At 48.8% G+C, this 21,406-nt stretch overlaps 1 protein-coding gene across 1 annotated transcript; it reads right to left on the minus strand.

Moving 5' to 3' along the window:
* Positions 1 to 12,520: 12,520 nt before the first annotated feature.
* On the minus strand, positions 12,521 to 13,738 carry LOC306891611 (SCAN domain-containing protein 3-like; the record flags this gene model as incomplete). Its single annotated transcript, XM_079451975.1, has 1 exon — positions 12,521 to 13,738. The coding sequence occupies one exon, from the start codon at positions 13,736 to 13,738 to the stop codon at positions 12,521 to 12,523; it is 1,218 nt and encodes a 405-aa protein (XP_079308101.1).
* Between the last annotated feature and the right edge of the window lie 7,668 nt (positions 13,739 to 21,406).

A 21,406-nucleotide genomic window follows, 5' to 3' on the forward strand; every position in this document is an offset into this window, starting at 1 on the left:
GAGAAGGCTCAAACAGTTCAGCACTGACTGTGCACGCTCTTGGGTGAGTCGTGCCGTCATGGAGACAGAGTCGAGTTCCATACCGAGAAAAAAGGGAGCTCTGCGCCGGGGAGAGCTGGCTCATCTCTCGGTCAACCCATAATCCCAATCGGTTGAGGTGCCGGAGCACCAAGTCCCTGTGTGTACACAACAGATCTCGCGAGTGTGCCAAGATAAGCCAGTCGTCGAGATAGTTGAGTACCCGCACACCGCTCTCCCTGAGGGGAACGATGGCGGCTTCCATGACCTTCGTAAAGGCCAGTGGAGACAGGGACAAACCGAATGGGAGGACCCTGTACTGATATACCCGTCCCTCGAAAGCGAACTGGAGGGAACGGCCGATGATGAGGGAGAATCGAGATATGAAAGTACGCGTCCTTCAGATCGATGTCTACGAACCAATCCTGATGTCTGTCAAGTTGCGCCTCTGCGTGAGCATCCTGAACGGCAGCTTCTGGAGGTGCTTGTTCAGGGTACGCAGATCGAGAATAGGGCGCAAACCCTCCGCCTTTCTTGGGGACGATGACGTAGGGGCTCTAAACGTGGGACGGGCAATCTCGGCCCATAGTACAGGAGCATCTCTGCCTCTAGCTGAGGTAGAGAGGATGCCACGAAACCTGTCGAATTGGATCGCATATCCCAGACGGATTGTATTCTGTAGCCACCGTGACGGCTTGGAAAGTGCTACCCAAGCACCCAAAGACCGAAACAGGGGGACTAGAGGTACGATCTGCTTCATCGCTCCCGCGGGGGTGGTTCGACGGCGACTTAGAGTCGCGCCCCGCCCCGATTACCAAACGTCCAGCCGGGTGCGCAGTGCTGTGCATCGCCACCGAATGCTTGCAGCGGCCCAAGAGCGCACGGCCCCGTGTCACCCAAGCTGCTTGCTGACGCTGTGGCCATAGTCACCGCGGTTACAGGACAGGAAGCAAACAAGGTGGTGGCAGGCTCTTAAAAGAACACGGCCACCCGTGACTGTAACGTCTGAATAGCCATCCGCCGGCAGTGCGGGCAGGACTTATCCACAGCTGCTGCCTTAGGGTGTTGGACCCCCAAGCACGCGAGGCAGACATCTTGTCCATCCCCCTCCTCAATGAGTGTGTTGCACCCGTGAGAACAGCGAGACATGCTGCGCTGTAGAAATTTGCTCTTAAAGAGAGAAAAACACCTCCAGAACCGCTGAGATGCCAGGGGAAGTAACTGATGAGGGACAGTCCGCTGCACCACGTTGAGAAATCAGTTCTTTTAGATCAGATGCGAAGGCTCCGAAGAAGAAAAGGTGAATAAATGCAGCACGCCGTCTCCCTTTTATACCCGGATATCCGGGGGCGGAGTCCGGCATGCAAATTTCATTCGCCAATTTCATTGGCCTTTTCAAATTAGTCAGAAGATGATAGGTTCTCAAGTCAAACCCCATCTGTCGGTTCGACACAACGTTGAGAGACCGACAGAAAGGGAACTGAAGGTGAAGGACATTTTGCACCTTTTATTACACAGGGATTTGTTTCTTTGGTCAATTTTGAAGATAAAGTACCATAGTACGGCCTTCATTAAAACGTGCCATCAGAATCAGAATCAGAACAAGCTTTATTGCCAGGTGTGCTTACACACACGAGGAATTTGTCTTGGTTACAGAAGCTTCCAGTACACAAGTAAGGTTACAAGACAAGTAACAATCAACAAAGGCAACGAAAGTACAGAATAAAAATAAAGTTAAGCACACAAAGGTGAAAGTGCAGTGTGACAGAAGAGCTCCAGAATTTTTGTTTAAAATATACAAGTTATGAGTTTATATATGTGAAATGTCTGAGGGAAAGTATTGCACACATTTATTGCACTGTAGGGTTTATGATATGTATATACAGATTCTATGAGATATCTACAGGTGTTTAAAATATACACATTTTAAGGTGCTATATACGAAAAATCTGGCACAAAAATATTGCACACATTTATTGCAAAAGGTGAACATTTAACTGTTCATGAGGTAGATGGCCTGAGGAAAGAAGCTCTTCCTGTGTCTGGATGTTTTAGTGCTCGGTGCTCTGTAGCGTCGACCAGATGGTAAGAGTTCAAACAGAGAGTGTGCTGGGTGTGAGGGGTCCAGGGTAATTTTGTGAGCCCTTTTACCCACTCTGGATGAGTACAGTTCTTTAAGTGTAGGAAGAGTAGTGCAAATGATTCGCTCTGCAGTCCGGACTATCCGCTGTAGTCTTCCGAGGTCAGTTTTGGAGGCTGAGCCGAACCAGACGGTGATGGAGGTGCAGATGATGGATTCGATGACAGCTGAGTAGAACTGTCCGAGCAGCTCCTGTGGCAGGTTGAACTTCCTGAATGACTCTACTGCAATCACAGTGCTGTTCATGATGGTTAGTGGGGGAAGTGCAGGGGGGTTTCTCCTAAAGTCCACTATCATCTCCACTGTTTTGAGCGTGTTCAGCTCCAGGTTGCACCATAGAGCCAGCTGCTCCACCTCCTGTCTGTACGCAGACTCGTCACCGTTCCGGATGAGACCGATAACAGTAGTGTTGTCTGCAAACTGCAGGAGCTTGACGGAGGGGTCTTTAGAGGTGCAGTCGTTGGTGTACAGGGAGAAGAGCAGTGGGGAGAGAACACATCCCTGTGGGGCACCAGTGCTGATGGCGCGGCTGTCTGACATGATTTTGCCCATTCTGACCAACTGTTGTCTGACTGTCAGAAAGCTGGTGATCCATTGACAGACAGAGCTAGGGACAGAGAGCTGGGTCAGTTTGGTCTGGAGCAGTGATGGGATGATTGTATTGAAGGAAGAACTGAAGTCCACGAACAAGATCCTCGCATAAGTCCCTGGTTTGTCCAGATGTTGTAGGGTGTAATGCAGTCCCATGTTAACTGCATCATCCACAGACCGGTTTGCTCTGTAGGCAAACTGCAGGGGGTCCAGCAAAGGGCCAGTGATGACCTTCAAATAAGCCAACACCAGTCTTTCAAATGACTTCATGGCAACAGATGTTAAAGCCACAGGTCTGTAGTCATTGAGTCCAGTGATCTTTGGTTTCTTTGGGATTGGGATGATGATGGAGCGTTTAAAGCACGAAGGGACTTTGCACAGCTCCAGTGATCTGTTGAAGATCAGTGAGAAGATGGAGGCCAGCTGGTCCGCGCAGGTCTTCAGACAGGCTGGTGAAACACCGTCTGGGCCTGGTGCTTTCCTTCTCTTTTGTTTTCTAAAGATCTGGCGTACGTTATCTTCACTGATCTGAAGTGCAGGGTGGGAGGAGAGGGGGATGGGTGGAGGTGTTGATGGCTGTGTATAGAGATGGTCAGGGTGGGTGTAAAGTGTCTGGTTTGGGGTCTTAAATCTACAATAGAAGTGATTTAAATCTTCAACAAGCTGTTTATTGCTCTCGATGCTAGGGGATGGTGTCTTGAAGTTGGTAATGTCTTTCAGGCCTTTCCACACTGATGCAGGGTCGTTGGCAGAAAACTGGTTTTCCAGCTTTTTGGCGTAGCTCTTTTTAGCCACCCCAATCTCCTTTTTCAGAGTGTTTCTGGCCTGATTATACCAGATCCTGTCCCCGCTCCTGTAGGCATCCTCTTTGGCCTGACGCAGCTGTCTGAGTTTTGGTGTGAACCATGGTTTATCATTGTTGAATGATAAATAAGTCTTTGTAGGGATGCATAAATCCTCACAGAAACTGATGTATGATGTAACAGTTTCTGTGAGCTCGTCCAGATCGGTGGCAGCAGCTTCAAAAACACTCCAGTCAGTGCATTCAAAACAGGCTCGTAAGACCTGCTCTGTATCGTTGGTCCATCTCTTTACAGTCCTTATTTCTGGCTTAGCAGTTTTAAGTTTTTGTCTGTAAGTTGGTAGCAGATGAACCAGGCAGTGATCAGAGAGTCCTAGAGCTGCTCGGGCGACAGAGCGATATGCACCTTTTATAGTAGTGTAACAATGGTCTAAAATATTATTGTCTCTTGTGGGGCATGTGATATGTTGTTTAAATTTAGGCAGCTCACGTGTGAGTTTTGTAAAGTCTCCTAGAATGATAAAGACAGAATCCGGGTGTTGTTGTTCTGTGTCTGCGATCAGATCAGCCAGCTGTTGCAGCGCAGTCCACACGTGTGCTTGTGGTGGAATGTAAACACTTACGAGGATGACCGATGAAAACTCCCGCGGCGAGTAGAACGGTTTACAGTTAATGAAAAGCGCTTCCACATCAGGACAGCACATCTTCTTTAACACAGTTACATCCGTACACCACCTTCTGTTGATGTAAAAGCATGTCCCACCACCGCGCATTTTCCCCGTTGTCTCCGTATCGCGATCCGCTCTGAACAGCTGAAAGTCCGGCAGATGTAACACGCTGTCCGGAATGGTTTCGTTCAGCCAGGTTTCCGTAAAACACAAAGCAACAGAGTTTGTAAAAACCTCGTTTTTGCTTGAAAACAGGCGAAGTTCGTCCATTTTGTTAGGTAGAGAGCGGAGATTCGCAAGATGAATACTTGGCAACGGCGTTCTTAGGCCGCGCTGTCTGAGCTTGAAGAGCGCGCCGGCTCGCTTCCCGCGCTTGCGTTGCTTCCGGCGTCCACTCCACGCGACTGCACTGACTAAAATATCCAGCAAAACGTTATAAAAATCAAAAAATCAAAAACAGCATTTGTGGATACATCTTGCCCGCACTGCGGGCGGATGGTGATTCAGACGTTGCGGTCACGGGTAGCGGGTAGTTCTCTTGCGAGAATCAGCCGCGACCTCGAGTGCTTCCCGTTCTGCGGCAGCAGCGGCATCAGCCCTGCCGTCCGCTTCGGCGAGCACCGAGGGTGATCGGGGAATTACTGTGAGCCTCAATCCGTCAGCCACCGGCTCGCGGACCGTTCACGCCCCGCCTCGCTCGTCTGACCGTCCCGGAAAAGGCGGTACACCGCCTTGTTCCTCCGTCACGTACTCGGACACGGGGCGTGACGACGATGAGATGTCGCTCGCAGCATTGGAGGGCGACCTCTTGGCATCCGACCCCGACGATTCCTTGGAGCTTCCTCCCCCGGGGGGTCGAGCTCAAGATGAAGCGGACGTCGAGATGTCAGCCATGCTTTCCCGGGCCGCCGCGAGTATCGGGCTGCAGTGCACCGCACCGCCTCTTCCCCAACGCTCGCGGTTGGATACGTGGTATCTTGGGGCCGGCCGTGACTCTAAGCCACGGTTGGCACCGGTACCATTCTTCCCGGAGGTGCATGAGGAGCTCAGTCGGACCTGGAACGCCCCCTTTTTGGCGCATGCACGTCAGACTAGCTCGGTCGCCCTGACTTCCCTTGATGACGGGGCAGCTAAGGGCTATGTCGACATCCCACAGGTGGAACGTGCAGTCGCGGTGCACCTGTGCCCGCAGACAGCTGCCACCTGGAGGGATCGACGAAGGCTCCCTTCCAAGGCTTGTAAGTTTTCGGCATCGCTGGTGTCGAAGGCTTACAAGGCTGCGGGTCAAGCTGCCTCGGCTCTTCACGCCATGGCCATCCTGCAGGTCCATCAGGCCAAGATGTTGAAGGAGTTGCACGAGGGAAAGTCCGACCCGGGGATAATGCAGGAGCTCCGCACTGCCACTGACCTCGCTCTTCGGGCGACGAAGGTGACAGCGCGAGCCCTGGGTCGTACTATGTCCACACTGGTGGTCCAGGAGAGACACCTTTGGTTGAACCTTTCGCAGATGCGGGACGCTGAGAAGGTTCGCTTTCTCGACGCTCCCATCGCGCAGGATGGGCTTTTGGTGATACGGTCGAGGACTTCTCCCAGCAGTTCTCGACTGTAAAGAAAGACTGCCTGCCCCGTCCCAGCAACACCAGCCGGGCCCTTTTCAGGGCCTGGTGCCCACATTCTCACAAAAAGAGCTGTCTCTCTCCCTGGGTCTTTCTCACAGCCGCTCTCACCCTCCGCAGGACGGTGCTCGGCAACCCCACGTTGTGTTCCGGCGAGACACACGCTTGGGTGTAACTCTCAGTGGCCACCAGCACCCTCAGTCAGACGGTGCGGTGTGCCGCGATATCGCCCGGCAGGCACCTCGGCAGAGCCGCTCTCCTCCCCGGGGTCCCCCCCCACGACGAGGGAGCCGTACTGCCAGCCATCGAACCACCCCCCACGGGGGCAATGAATCAGATCGAATCTCTGGTCCCCCTGTCTCGGTCCCTGGGAGCCTGGTTGGCTCTTCCCAGACCAGCACGGTGGCTAGAGCGAACGATCCGTCTCGGCTATGCGATTCAGTTCGCCAAGCGCCCACCCAAGTTTCGGGGCATCCTCTTCACCTCAGGGGGAGGGGTAGATGCTCCCGTGCTTCGGGCAGAGGTCGCTACCCTTCTGGCGAAGGGGGCGATCGAGCTCGTCCCTCTGGCCGAGATGTACTCCGGGTTTTACAGCCCGTATTTCATTGTCCCCAAGAAAAGTGGCGGGTTGCGCCCCATCTTGGACCTGCGTACCCTGAACAAGCACCTACACAAGCTGCCGTTCAGGATGCTAACGCAGAAGCGCATTCTGACGTCCGTCAGACGTCAGGATTGGTTCATGGCGATCGACCTGAAGGACGCGTACTTCCATGTGTCCATCCTCCCTCGTCACCGGCCGTTCCTACGGTTCGCTTTCGAGGGACAGGCATATCAGTATCGCGTCCTCCCATTTGGTCTGTCCCTGTCTCCTCGAGTCTTTACGAAGGTCGTGGAGGCCGCCCTCACTCCCCTCAGGGAGCAGGGGGTGCGCATACTCAACTTTCTCGACGACTGGCTCATCTTGGCACACTCGCGAGATCTGTTGTGTACACACAGGGACCTGGTGCTCCGGCACCTAGACCATTTGGGGTTACAGGTCAACCGAGAGAAGAGCAAGCTCTCCCCTGTGCAGAGCATCCTCTTCCTCGGTATGGAACTCGACTCTGTCTCCATGACTGCACGTCTTTCTTCCGAGCGTGCCCAGTCGGTGCTGACCTGCCTGAGGAACTTCAGGCAGCAGCCAGCGGTCCCACTGAAACTTTTTCAGAGGCTCCTGGGACACATGGCGTCCTCCCAGGCGACCTGAACCAGACAGCAGATGCGCTCTCTCTTCAGTCGATGCCCCGCGGAGAGTGGTGGCTCCACCCCCGCGCAGTCCAGCTCATTTGGGTGCAGTTCGGGCAGGCACAGGTGGACCTGTTCGCCTCCCTGGACACCACCCATTGCCCGCTTTGGTACTCCCTGACCGAGGCCCCCCTCGGCACGGATGCCTTGGCGCACAGCTGGCTGCGGGACAAGCGGAAGTATGCCTTCCCCCCAGTGAGCCTCATTGCACACGTCTTGTGCAAAGTCAGGGAAGAGGAGCATCAAGTGCTACTAGTTGCGCCTTACTGGCCCAACCGGACTTGGTGCTCGGAGCTAATGCTCCTGACGACAACTCCCCCCTGGCCGATTCCCCTGACGAAGGACCTTCTTTCTCAGGGGAAGGGCGCGTTATGGCATCCGAGACCAGACCTCTGGAACCTCCATGTCTGGCTCCTGGACGGGACGAGGAGATCCTGAGTGGTCAACCCTCAGCGGTGGTGGAAACCATTACTCAGGCTAGGGCCCTGGCCACGAGGCGGTTATACGCATTGAAGTGGCGCCTCTTCTCGTCCTGGTGTTCTTCTCGTGGAGAAGACCCACGGATATGCTTGATCGGGAGCGTGCTGTCCTTCCTGCAGTCGAGACTCGAGAGCAATCTCTCCCCTTCCACGCTGAAGGTGTATGTAGCCGCTATTGCCGCTCATCACGAACCAGTTAGTGGGAAGTCTCTGGGACAGCACGACCTGGTCGTTAGGTTCCTGAGGGGCGCGAGGAGGCTGAATCCAGCCCGTCCGCGCTCCGTTCCCTCTTGGGACCTCAATGTGGTCCTGGCGGGCCTCCAGAGGCCCCCCTTCGAGCCCCTCGGAGATGCCGCTCTTTCTCATCTCTCGATGAAGACGGCTCTCCTAGTGGCGCTCGCTTCCATCAAGAGGGTAGGGGACCTACAAGCATTTTCCGTGGCCACGGATTGCCTAGAGTTCGGGCCTGGTCAATCTCACGTTATCCTGAGACCCCGGCCTGGCTACGTGCCCGAAGTTCCCACCACTCCCTTTCGGGACCAGGTGGTGAACCTGCAGGCGCTCCCTTCTGGGGAGGAAGACCCAACCCCTTCCGTGTTGTGTCCAGTGCGCGTGCTGCGCCTCTACTTGGACCGCAGGCAGAGCTTCAGGAGCTCTGAGCAGCTTTTTGTCTGTTTGGGAGATCAGCACAAGGGGAGGGCTGTCTCCAAACAGAGGTTGGCGCACTGGATCGTGGACGCCATCAATGGCTTACCGATCACAGGATCTCCCGTGCCCGCTTGAAGTGAGGGCACACTCCACCAGGGGTGTGGCCTCCTCGTGGGCACTGGCGCAGGGCGCCCCTCTGGCAGACGTATGTAGAGCTGCGGGTTGGGCTACGCCCAGCACCTTCGCGAGGTTTTACCTTCTCCTCAGCACAAAAGGTGAATGAATGCGGCACGCCGGCTCCCTTTTATACCCGGATATCCGGGGGCGGAGTCCGGCATGCAAATTTCATTCGCCAATTTTCATTGGCCTGTTCAAGTCAGTCAGAGAAGGTAGTTTCTCAAGTCAAACCCCCCATTCTGTCGACACAACGTCTCGTTCCCTCCATCAGGGAACTGAGGTTACATACGTAACCGAGATGTTTTGGAGGGGTTTTGAGAATCCTTATAAGATAAAGGATCTTTTAAAGGGGAGTTTGTGACGGCTCAGTGAGTGGTTGTGTGTTTGTCCCCGAGTTACAGGCTGATTGCTGGAGGGCGTGGCGGTACGCCTGAATGTAACCATGGCACTTTAAAAGACACCGGGTTACACAGAGAAGAGAGAGGCTTGTACTCGCTGATGTTGCTGCTCTTTGAGGCTATCGGAGAGCTGACGGGATGTGTTGGTTACGGGAGACGCACAGCTGCATTGGAGACCTCATGTGATCCATTTTCCCCTATTATGTTTTGATTTGGACCTTTAGTTGTTTATGTTTGGTTGAACTGATTTCACTTGAACTTACGACTTACATTTACATGCTGACATACATTTACACTGATCACTTGACATTTCATGTTTTTTACTTCAGTTAAATAAATCTCAACCCTAACCCTTATGATTTATGCAGTGGTTGTGTGGTGTCTTCCTTATTTTGTTGTGATCTAAGAATTAGATCGTAACAGTAAGTTTACCCCAAAATACAAAATTGCTGTTCATTTACTCACCATCAGGCCATCCCAGATGTAGGTGAAATTTTTCTCTACTTTTGAACAATGAAGAAGATTTTTAGACAAAACCCCCATCCCAGTGATTTCGATTATGCAAGTTTGTTTTACCTGAATCAAAAAAGCACATACATTCAATATAAAAGTAATCCCCACAGTTCCAGGTGATATATTGACGTTGTTGTGGCAAGTCGATCGCCTCAATGTAGAAGAAATCACGAAGACCAAAGAGCCAGGTTTCCAGAAGTTAAATCTTTTTGGGTTTACTTGCAAAAATGTTGCATATATATTTTAAGTAAATTAAACTTTCATAGGTTTTGAGTAAAAAAACAAATATTTGCTCAATTAACACAAATGTTTGACTTTACTGAACCTTAATACTTAAGAATATATGTAAGACCAATAGTATTTGACTTTTGAAATTTAAGCTTTTTATCTACCTCGTTTACATTGAAGAAACATAATTAATGAAGTTGAATTAACATAAAAGATTACTGTTTATATCTGTAACTATTGAATTAAATTGTAACATCTTAGAAACACCACAAAGACAATAGGTAAAAAAACATTGTATATTCTGGACAGAAAAGTTTAATGTTTCTCCAATATTTGCACATGCGAAAGTACTTCACCAACACCGTACGGTGAAGCATCGTATGCCAGCTGTATTCGCAGTGTTGTATTGAAATGTGTGAGGACTTTTGATTGTGTTAATGTGCACTTCACATATATGAATGGCTTCTCATATTTGTCAGACCATTTCCATTGTTTAGACTTGATCAACAGCTCATGTAGAGGCTGCAGCGTACTTGCAAGATTTGGCATGAACTTTGCCTAGTATGTCAATAGTCCTAGAAATGAGCGCAGCTGGCTTACTTTATTCGGGGATGGTGCCTCAATTATAACCTTTACCTTCGATGGTGCTTTGTGAAGCCCTGCACTGTCGATTAAATTAAAAAAATGAATTCAAATTTGTCTTTCTTTACCCGAAGGCCGTACTCTTTTAACCTCTGTAATGTTGAGGTTTGCATTGAGGTTTCTGAGATGATCTTCATCGTCTTTCCCAGTGATCAGCAGGTCATCAAGCCACTCAGGATACAGAGCTGGGGCTGATTTAATGGCAAAAGGAAGCTTCTGATATCTGTACAGGCCCTTGTGCATCACAATGGTCAGCACAATGGAGATACGCTAGACATAAGCCTTTTTTGGTGAATTTTGGGCCTGCTAATCCAGCAAAAAGATTGTCAATTAGTGGCAAAAGGTACCGTTCCACAGTCACAACGGGGTTGATAATGACCTTAAAATCACCACAACTTCTGACGGATCCATCCTTTTTCTTCACAGGAACAATTGGTGTTGCCCATTCACTAATACTCACTTTCTTAACCACTCCTGCTTTCTCCAGACAATCAAGTTCCATTTCCACTTTTGGCTTAATCGCGTATGGAACAGGGCGGGCCTTTGAGCATTTAGGTTTACTCTCTGACTTAATGGCCAGCTTTACAGTAATGTCTTTCATGCTGCCAAGTTCCTCTGAAAATACATCTGCACGCTTTCTCTGGATGTTTTTTAGGCTGGCTGACTCTATTGTAATTAAATGTACTTCTTAAAGAATACAGAGTGGGTTGATTTGCAAGTTAAAATACACGATACGGGCAAAATGTCATAGTAAACTGTGGCTAACATGAGCGTCATACCTTGAACATCCGCCCAGAGACAACACATTTTCACGCAATAGAGGTTATGGACGTGTCGTCACTTTACCACGTGAGCACGCCAGAGCGCACCCCCATGAGGGGAAAACATTCAGCAAAATTACTGCTTACAATATCAGGAAAAGCAATTCCGTGCAACATTTCAGTGTCCAGGAACACCTGATTCCCTTGTAAGTCATAGGGGAGTTGTAAGGATCACCGTCGAGACCAGCTGCTTGTAATTTCAGCATGTCTCGGCGTGTTCATGTGGGAAAGTGATGTATATGCATACCCTCTATATACATTACAATGCCATGACTAGCTAGTCAAGAACAAGCATTCAAAAGCACTGTGTAACAAGTCTCTAATTTGTATATATGATATTGTTTGCCATTGACATTCAGTTGTCCCACAGTAGAGCACAATTTCTTTTCAATGCTTTACACAGACAAAGACTACCAAAACCACTTAAACGTGCACCTCCTAACCAGCATGACGCAGCTTTGTCATGTCGAAAGTGCCCCCAAGTGGTCGGCAGCATGTGTTGTGACTTGATTATGTTGTGTTCAGCTGTCAGCTCTGGCCTAGTGGTTAGAGCGTTGGGCTTGTGATCAGGAGGTTGCCGTTTTGAATCTCAGTGCCAGCAGGTCATGACTGAAGTGCCCTAGAGCAAGACACCTTACCCCTGATTGCTCTGCAGTAATGTGCCACTGTAAAAGAAACTACTTGTAAGTCGTTTTAGATAAAACCGTCTGCCAAATGAATAAATGTGTTGTGGCTTTTTTCCGTTGTGTTGTATCTTTATTTCGTTGTGAACTTATATTTGCTTTTAAAATGACTGGGCCACCGTACATACAGTTACTCACAGCACAGATCATGGCAGACGAGAGAATAGTACAGCAGAATGGGAATACGAAAACTATAATGAATAAACCATATGTTAGTGTAAACAATCACAATTACAGCACAAGGTAAACCTACCTGAAGATAGTGGACAGCCTGCACCCAGCCAAAGCTTTGAATGATCTACGACAGGGGTATTCAACAAAATTTAAAAAAGGTCCAGTTAGAGAAAATGTTTTGAAGCAAAGGTCCAGAAGATCATAATGTCTAACAATTTAGTGGTATATATATTTAAGTAGCCTAGTAGTTCTGAATGTAATCAATAACTGGCCGTCTAATCAAATTAATTCAGTACAATTCAAAAACTTGTTGACAATATTTATTATCACGTAACATAGAACAGAACAACATATATGTATGACTGTAGATATGTACAATGTGCTCTCATTAATTAACTAAATAAAACTAGGGCTGCATGTCAAAATAAGAGAAAATAAATCAAATTCAAAAAAAGTGCTTAACTTCAGAAAAATAATATAAAGGGAGGAAAAGTTTGAATTTCCCCTTTTCTGTTTCACATCTTGACTCAACAGTCTCAACCAATTTTACAAATAATAAATCTCAACAGATCTTAACAATTGAACAGTTTTAGAGTATCACTTTCTTCCCCTCATATCCCACTCCACCATGTTTTTGCTCAGTGAGAGAATTGAGCTTTAGCCTGTCTTGCCAGAATTTTAAACCTGGGCTTGAATGGAGTCAGGGCCATTCTCATACACATGTGAAGGTGCTCATTGGTGAGCCTGGAACGATATTTAGTTTTAATTATGTTCATTGTGGAGAAAGCTGCCTCGCAGTTGTATGTAGAGCCAAACATGGTCAAGATGTATAGGGCTACTTTCCTCAGACCCGGGAAAGCAGTCTCAGGGACCATTTGGAGCCAGAAAGTGGAAGGGTCAGTTCTTACAAACTGCTCTTTCAGGGCCACATCTGCTTGGAGATCAACCAACTGCATCTGGAGAGACCCAGCATTTACCCATTTAAAGTGCTGTGTGACTTCCTTTGAGAACCCCCTGACATCTGTGATCAGAAATGGGTTCTGAATGAACATGGTGAGCTGCTCTCCAAAGCTGAAGCTCTCAAAACGGTTGCTGAAGTTTACAATCAGCTTATCAATAAAATCAACAAAAGAAGACAAATCTCTCTGTCCCTGAACCTGTTCCTGCACTGCTGGGAAGTGTACACAGTCTCCCTGCAGGTCTTCCTTGAACACTTCAAGTTTCCTCTGAAAGGAGCGAACAGCTGTCATCAGTTCACAAATTGAATTGTCCTTGCCCTGTAGCCTCAAATTCAGTTCATTCAGATGTGACGTGATGTCAACCAAAAAGGCCACATTATCCATCCATTTCTCATTTTCTAAAAAGAGAGAAAACTGTGTTGCCTTCTGACTGCTTAGCTCTGCCAAAAAAGATGCTAATTCCCTCCTGATGGACAAAAAGCGCTCTAGCACCCTGCCTTTGCTGAGCCATCTCACATTGTTGTGCCGCAAAAGATCATCAGCATTGGCATCAACTTCTCTGAGGAATTCCCTAAGCATGCGATGCTGGTAGGAAGAGGATGCCCTGAGAAAATTTATCATTTTCATCATTGTATTCATCACCTCAGCATGCTCATCTGACAGGGAGGCACAGAGGACAGATTGATGAATGATGCAATGGTAAGATAACAGCTCAGGATTGTCCCCTTTCAGTCTTGCTACAGCTCCTTTTTCTTTCCCTATCATAGAAGGGGCTCCATCTGTGGTTATTGAAACCACTTGTTTTGGCTCTATTCCTCTTTTTGTTAACATCTCCTTAATGGCCAGGTAGATATCCTCTCCCCTTGTACTGGTCTGAAGGGGAGTGACACCTAACATGTCTTCACAGAATGTTTTCTGGGCTGTGTTGAAAAACCTGGCAAACACTAACAGCTGAGCATTGTCACATATGTCAGTGGACTCATCCACAGCTAAGCCTACACATGGTGCCTTATGCATGTGTAGTGGAATAGAAATCTCACTATAACTCCCCCTGGTGGAGAACTGGCAGTATCTGCCCAGTAAATTTAGTGGCGTCAGGTAACCGGCTGGTGACGAATTACCATGATTGCGCTCTAAATAAAAAGGCAGTATTCAAATGGCTGGGTGTGCGTTACTCTTTGCATCCTGGTCGCCTGTTCCTAGTGGAGTCGTGTGGTTCGGGGCATTTAGTCTGGGTATTGGTCAATCAGGTATGTGAGTGAGTGAGTGAGTGAGTGAGTGAGTGAGTGAGTGAGTGAGTGAGTGAGTGAGTGAGTGAGTGAGTGAGTGAGTGAGTGAGTGAGTGAGTGAGTGAGTGAGTGAGTGAGTGAGTGAGTGAGTGAGTGAGTGAGTGAGTGAGTGAGTGAGTGAGTGAGTGAGTGAGTGAGTGAGTGAGTGAGTGAGTGAGTGAGTGAGTGAGTGAGTGATATGTGGGTTGTTGTCATATATTAGTGTATAATTTAAAGTTTGTTTCAGGCAGTCATTACACAGTGCTAGTGCAGCTAGAACCTGTACAGATGTGTTAGACTGGTTGAGAACGCAGTCAGAGGGACATGCATAACAGGCTTGCGTCCAGCTGAGCCGTGTAAGCATATCTACCCATTCATTGTTTGATCAGGTACGTGAATCAGTGTGAATGTGATCTTACGAGTGATATGTAGAATGTGATTTTATAATATTAGTGTATAATGTAAGGTTTGTGTCCTGCAGTCATTACACCTTTCAAGTGCAGCTAGACGGATCGTGAACGCAGTCCGAGGGATGTGTATAACAGGCTTGCATCCAGTTCTGACTGTGCAAGCGTATCTTTAATGGCAAGACGCACTGCCCCGGATTACGCTGCTGTTTTGTTTTGTTTCTATTTTACACGTTTTGTTTCAATTTTGAATGTTTTCTTTTCATTAATGTTTTTGTTTTGTGACAATTTCTCTCAGTGATTGTTATAATTTGGGTGTTTTGGTTTTCGTCCTTGGCTTACCACATCTGTGTTTGTAGACGAAGTGCTTCCCATTGAGGAAGTTCACTGAAGAACCAGTAACTATTGATTTATTTATTTTTGTTTGTGGTTAACTGTACTTATTGTAAGTGCTCGGGGCTCCTGTGGCCACTCGTAGAAAGGGTATTTTACCCACCTCTTGTTGGGGTGCAGTGTTTAACACGAGTGAGTTTCTCATTCCCTGTTGTTCAGGGGGCAACACCAGTGTGTGTGGTTGGTTGTAGTGAGTGATTACTGTTTTAGGTGGGGCAATATTCTTTTTCCCTGTTTGTGCCTTTTTACGATCCAAGGCTGCCCGTAGTGTTTACATTGTTTGTTCTTTTACGTACCTTTTCTTGGCCCGTGTTGGTAACTGTATTGGAAGGTACCTTTTAGTGACTGTCAGAGGAATTGTATTTTAATAAAATAAACATTTGTGTTAATTGGCAGAACTGTCTCAGTCCTCTCTGGAAAGAACGAACCTGGGGTTTAGATTTCCTCTGAACACTAGTATATCCTGGGGTGAAAGTCCTTAGGTGGCGTAGTTGGCTACAGTGAGTTTATTTTAGTTATCTTGCTCTCCGCCTTACCATCCCGCCACAATCTGGCGTAGTCGGCAGGGTCCTTTCCCAGTTGAGGCTGAGACGTTCTGCCTAAGGTAATTTTTCTTTTTTTGGGGGGAGAAACAAAACAGCAGTAGGCTCCATTAGGTTAAGCAGGTGTTTGTTTGTGTTATATCTATATATATTTTTTGGCCACCGTCATGGCAGAGGACTTGCAACGTTTGCAGGAGTTGGTAGCCCAGTTGGAAGTAGATAATGCACGTCTGCGTCAAGCAGTACCGGTAGGCCCTACGAGTAGTAATGCTCCGGCACTCGGTGTTCACTCTTCTGCCTTCCCGACCACTGAGAGAGTGGTATATGTCCCTAGGGAAAGGCGTTGTTCAATGTTTAGAGGCAGGAGTGGGTTAAGCCTACCAGAGTGGGTGGAAGAAGTAGAGTCTAGTGTGCGTGCCCGTCACCTATCGTCCGTTGATCGAGCATTCTTTATGTATGATCATTTAGAGGGGGAAGCCAGGGAGGAGATTAAATATCGATCCCGGGAGGAGAGGGAGGATCCAGTAAAAATTCTGGCTATTTTACGGGAACTTTATGGGGGTTCGCAATCCTATGTAGCTCTACAAGAAGCATTCTTCTCCCACAAACAACAGGACGGTGAGTCATTGCAGGAGTTTTCACATGCCTTATTGTGTTTAATGGAGAAGGTTAAAAAGAATGCCCCCCATGTTATGCCTAATGCAGACACTTTATTGCGTGATCAATTTGTGGAATACGTCTATGACTGTGCTCTTCGTAGGGAGTTGAAGCGCTTTGTACGTGATAAACCTGACTCTAGTTTGTTGGATGTTCGCAGGGAGGCAATTAGGTGGGAACGTGAGGGCACATCGGTAGGCATTCGGGGTCGTAGCCAGTCGGTCTCCTTAGCATATGGGTTCCAGTGTGGGGTTCAGGGGAATAAACCTACCCCTGATGTTACCTCTAGTTTAGAACTCACAGAAATAAAGGAAATGTTGAAACGACAACAAAGTCAACTTGACCAGCTTACCCAAAATTTAAGGTTACTACAAAAACCCCGTAGCCAGGGCCCTTCACCGCGTGGGGTTTCGATTATTTGTAGACGATGTCAAAAATCGGGCCATTATGCCCGAGAGTGTGATGGGGAGAGGGTTTTGTCTCAGTCTTCCTTTGGTGCGCCTCCTCGTGGGGGTGCTTCTAGTAGTATGAGCCGGCCGTCGGAAAACTACTACCCACCGAGCTGATGAGCCACTGTTCGGTGGGGGGGATGATGGGTTCGAAGGCTGCCTTAGAACCAAAGTCTATTCCTCAATTGATGTCCTCTTGTCCTCATGTCGATGTAGTCATGGGGGGTGCTGTAGTGTTTGGTGGACACTGGGTCGATGGTGTCTACCATTACAGAGTTTTTTTCTCGGAGCAGTTTATGGCTTTGGGGCCTGCTCGGCTTCAGTCTTGTCATTGGCTACAGCTTCAGGCTGCCAATGGTCTAGCCATACCATATGTAGGGTATATCGAGGTGGACGTGGAGCTTTGTGGGAAGGTAATGCCTAGACGTGGGGTGTTAGTAGTTAAAAACCCTCCAGGAAGTAGTTCCAGAGTTCCGGGGGTAATCGGAATGAATGTCCTTAAAGAATGTTATGCTGAGCTCTTTGGAGAGTATGGTTCTGCATTGTTGGAGGTACCTTCGGTTATACAGGCCCCAAGTTCAGTCCGCCAGGCTCTACAGCAGTGCCATCATGCTAAGGCAGAGCCCTCCCTGGACACTTTAGGTCAGGTAAGAGTGCGGGGGAGAAGGGTTTGTCGTGTCCCGGGCGGTACTATTAAACTTGTGCCTGTTACGTGTTCTGCCCAGTACGCTGGGCTTTCTGTTTTGTTTGAGCCTCCGGATACTGGACTACCAGCTGGACTGTTGGCCTCTCCATCACTGGTTGGGGTAACTGGTAGTACAGTATACATCCCAGTTGTCAATGTGGGGACTACAGACATTGTATTATATCCTCGCACTGTAATTGGTACTCTTACTATGATCAGTGTTGTTAGTCTACCAGCTGAGGTCAAAGAGGTTCGGACTGCTACTGCCACTGTGTCTTCCATGGAAGTTTGTTCTATTCATGATAAGATAAATGCTTTAGATCTGTCTCCCCTCCCCGAACAAGATCAGTACAATGTACGGTTGCTGCTTAACAAATATAGTTCCGTTTTTTCCTCTCATGACACAGATTTAGGTTGTACCACATTAATTTCTCATGACATCCCCCTAATCGATGAGACCCCCGTTAGGCAGAGGTACCGACGCATTCCCCCCTCAGATTATGAAACTGTGAGGGCCCATATTAATCAGTTGCTAGAGGCACAAATCATCCGGGAGAGTAGTAGCCCCTATGCCTCACCCATTGTTTTAGTCAAGAAAAAGGATGGTAGCCTCAGAATGTGTGTGGATTATCGACAACTGAATGGGAAGACACGGAAGGATGCATTCCCCCTTCCAAGAATCGAAGAGTCTCTTGATGCCCTCTCTGGTGCTCAATGGTTTACAATGATGGACTTGGCAAGTGGTTATAATCAAGTTCCAGTGACTGAAGCAGATAAGCCTAAAACTGCCTTTTGTACCCCCTTTGGTCTCTTCGAGTGGAATCGGATGGCCTTCGGCCTGTGCAATGCCCCAAGTACCTTTCAGAGGCTGATGGAGAGGATGTTCGGGGCCCAGCATTGCCAGTCGTTGTTGTTGTACTTAGATGATGTCATTGTGTTCTCCCCCTCGGTTGCAGAGCATCTAGTGCGGCTGGAAAGTGTGTTGGAGCAGGCTAAAACAACAAGGCCTGAAAGCCAAGCTGAATAAGTGTTCATTCCTCAAACAAAAGGTGGGTTACTTGGGGCATGTAATATCTCCGGATGGAGTCTCCACAGATCCTGAGAAAATTACGGCTGTGGCTGAGTGGAGAAGACCCACACACGTCTCCGAGTTAAGGTCCTTTCTTGGATTTGCGAGCTATTATAGACGGTTTGTGGAGGGGTTTGCAGCACTGGCTGCCCCACTACATCGGTTGGTAGCTGAATTGGTGGGCTCTAAGAAGAGGAAGGGTTCCGGAAAGAGCCTCCCCACCGTATGGACTGAGGAGTGTGAGAACAGCTTTGAGAGACTTAAAAGGAAACTCATTACAGCCCCAGTCTTGGCCTATGCTAATTTTTCTCTACCCTTCATTCTAGAGGTTGATGCTAGTCATCGTGGCCTGGGCGCTGTTCTTTCCCAGGAGCAGGAGGGTAAAATTAGACCTATTGCCTATGCCAGCCGAAGTTTGAGACCTGCCGAACGTAATATGACAAATTATAGCTCCATGAAGCTGGAATTTCTGGCCCTAAAATGGGCCATGACTGAAAAGTTTCGGGAATATTTATTGGGCCAGAAGTGTTCTGTCTATACTGACAATAATCCTCTAAGTCATCTTGCCACTGCTAAACTCGGTGCTACGGAGCAGCGTTGGGTAGCTCAATTAGCGGTGTTTGATTATGTCATCAAGTACAGGTCTGGCAAAGTGAATCAAAATGCAGATGCCCTCTCACGACAATATGTGGAGCCTACTGAAGGGGGAACTTTGGAGAGCTGCCCAGACCTGGGGCCTTTTCATGAAGTCTCAGTGGAGCCTGCTCCCCGGGTAGTGCAAGCAGCCATTTCCGTTTTGCCCTGTTACGCCCCTGCCAGTTTGTGTGCTTTGCAGAATGAGGACCCGGTCATCAAGGAGTTGTTGTACTTTTGGTGGAGAAAACACCAGCCGACATCTGAGGAGCGGCAGAAGCTGACAAAGCCTGTGTTATCACTACTGAGACAGTGGGATCGTCTTGTTGAGCAGGAGGGAGTCCTATACCGTCGCATACTACGTCCTGATGGGGGTGAGGAAATTCTGCAGTTGGTCCTCCCTATGTCATTGAAGGCGGAAGTACTCACGCAACTTCACCAGGGGCATGGACATCAGGGGGTGGAACGGACCCTGGAGCTGGTTCGCCGGCGGTGTTACTGGTCTGGAATGTCTTTGGAGGTGAAACAATGGTGCCAGGAGTGTGACCGATGCCAGCATTCTAAGGACTCTCAGCCAGGGGTACGTACCTTTATGAACCACCTCCTCGCATCATGTCCAAATGAAACGCTCGCTATTGATTTTACCCTCCTTGAGCCAGCCCAAAATGGGATGGAAAATGTACTCATCATGACGGACATCTTCTCAAAATTCACTCAAGCTGTTCCCACTCGTGACCAACGTGCTTCTACAGTGGCTCATGTTTTGGTTACGGAATGGTTCTATAAATTTGGGGTACCAAGCCGACTGCACTCCGATCAGGGACGGAGTTTTGAGAGCTCCTTGATCAAGCAATTATGTGGCCTTTATGGTGTTTCCAAGTCTCGAACTACCCCGTATCACCCTGCAGGCAATGGTCAGTGTGAACGATTTAACCACACGCTTCATAATCTTCTACGCACCCTGCCTACAACAAGGAAAAGGGATTGGACTGCTTGTCTTCCCCAGCTTCTGTTTTGTTATAACACTACCCCCCACCAGTCCACGGGTGAGTCTCCTTATTATTTGATGTTTGGCCAAGATCCCAAGCTGCCGGTGGATTTCTTACTAGGTAGGATTGAGGACCCTGTGGCAGGCCACATACATGACTGGGTCGTGGAGCATCAAGTCCGACTTCAGATGGCATTTGAAGGAGCTAAAGACCGAACGAGAATGACGGCTGATTATCGGAGGAGAAACCATGACTTGAAGGTTCGAGAGGTTCCCCTGAAGGAGGGCCAACTGGTATTACTGCGTGACCACTCCAGGAGAGGCCGTAATAAGATCCAAGACTGCTGGAGTACGGTACGTTACCAGGTGCTAAAAGCCCCAACTGAAAGGGGAGCAGTGTATACAATTGCACCAGCCCATGACCTGAGTAGGATAAAGCATGTACATCGCACGCTGTTGAAGCCGTATATTTCCACTCGAAGCCTAGAGAGTGGTCAGGCGGAAGGTGGCCAAGCAGAGGCGGTGTTGCCCTTGGAGGGTGAAGAGGAAGAGTTTGAAGATGGCTGGGCCCTTGTGTCCGGGCCTTTTGTCGCTCAAGCTGGACTGGCACCTCAAGCTGGACTGGCACCTCAAGCTGGACTGGCACCTCAAGCTGGACTGGCACCTCAAGCTGGACTGGCACCTCAAGCTGGACTGGCACCTCAAGCTGGACTGGCACCTCAAGCTGGACTGGCACCTCAAGCTGGACTGGCACCTCAAGCTGGACTGGGACCTCTGACGCCGGCTCCCGTGACATGTAACATCCCGTTAATCCCACCCTCTAGCCAAATTAATGATAATGACGGCCGCACCAACAGATTGGAGCAACCAGTGGCCTCAGTACCTCGCTCTAACTCCGAAGTAGAAGAGCATGTGAGTGATGATGGATTGAGGAGGACAACCCGTGTCACTGCTGGACGACATTCCAACCTGCACCGGTTGCCTGCGGCTGGGTGGGGTAGGGAGAGAGGGGCTATGAATTCCCAGATGATTGTGCCTAATGCCACTTTATTTAGACCCTGGAGTTAAGATTTAAGAGGGTAAGGGTTCATCGTCGGGACGACGATGCAAGTGGATGGGGTGGATTGTAGTGGAATAGAAATCTCCCTATAACTCCCCCTGGTGGAGAACTGGCAGTATCTGCCCAGTAAATTTAGTGGCGTCAGGTAACCGGCTGGTGACGAATTACCATGATTGCGCTCTAAATAAAAAGGCAGTATTCAAATGGCTGGGTGTGCGTTACTCTTTGCATCCTGGTCGCCTGTTCCTAGTGGAGTCGTGTGGTTCGGGGCATTTAGTCTGGGTATTGGTCAATCAGGTATGTGAGTGAGTGATATGTGGGTTGTTGTCATATATTAGTGTATAATTTAAAGTTTGTTTCAGGCAGTCATTACACAGTGCTAGTGCAGCTAGAACCTGTACAGATGTGTTAGAC

Source organism: Barbatula barbatula, assembly GCF_947034865.1.
Source record: "Barbatula barbatula genome assembly, chromosome: 3".
Taxonomy (NCBI): Eukaryota; Metazoa; Chordata; class Actinopteri; order Cypriniformes; family Nemacheilidae; genus Barbatula; species Barbatula barbatula.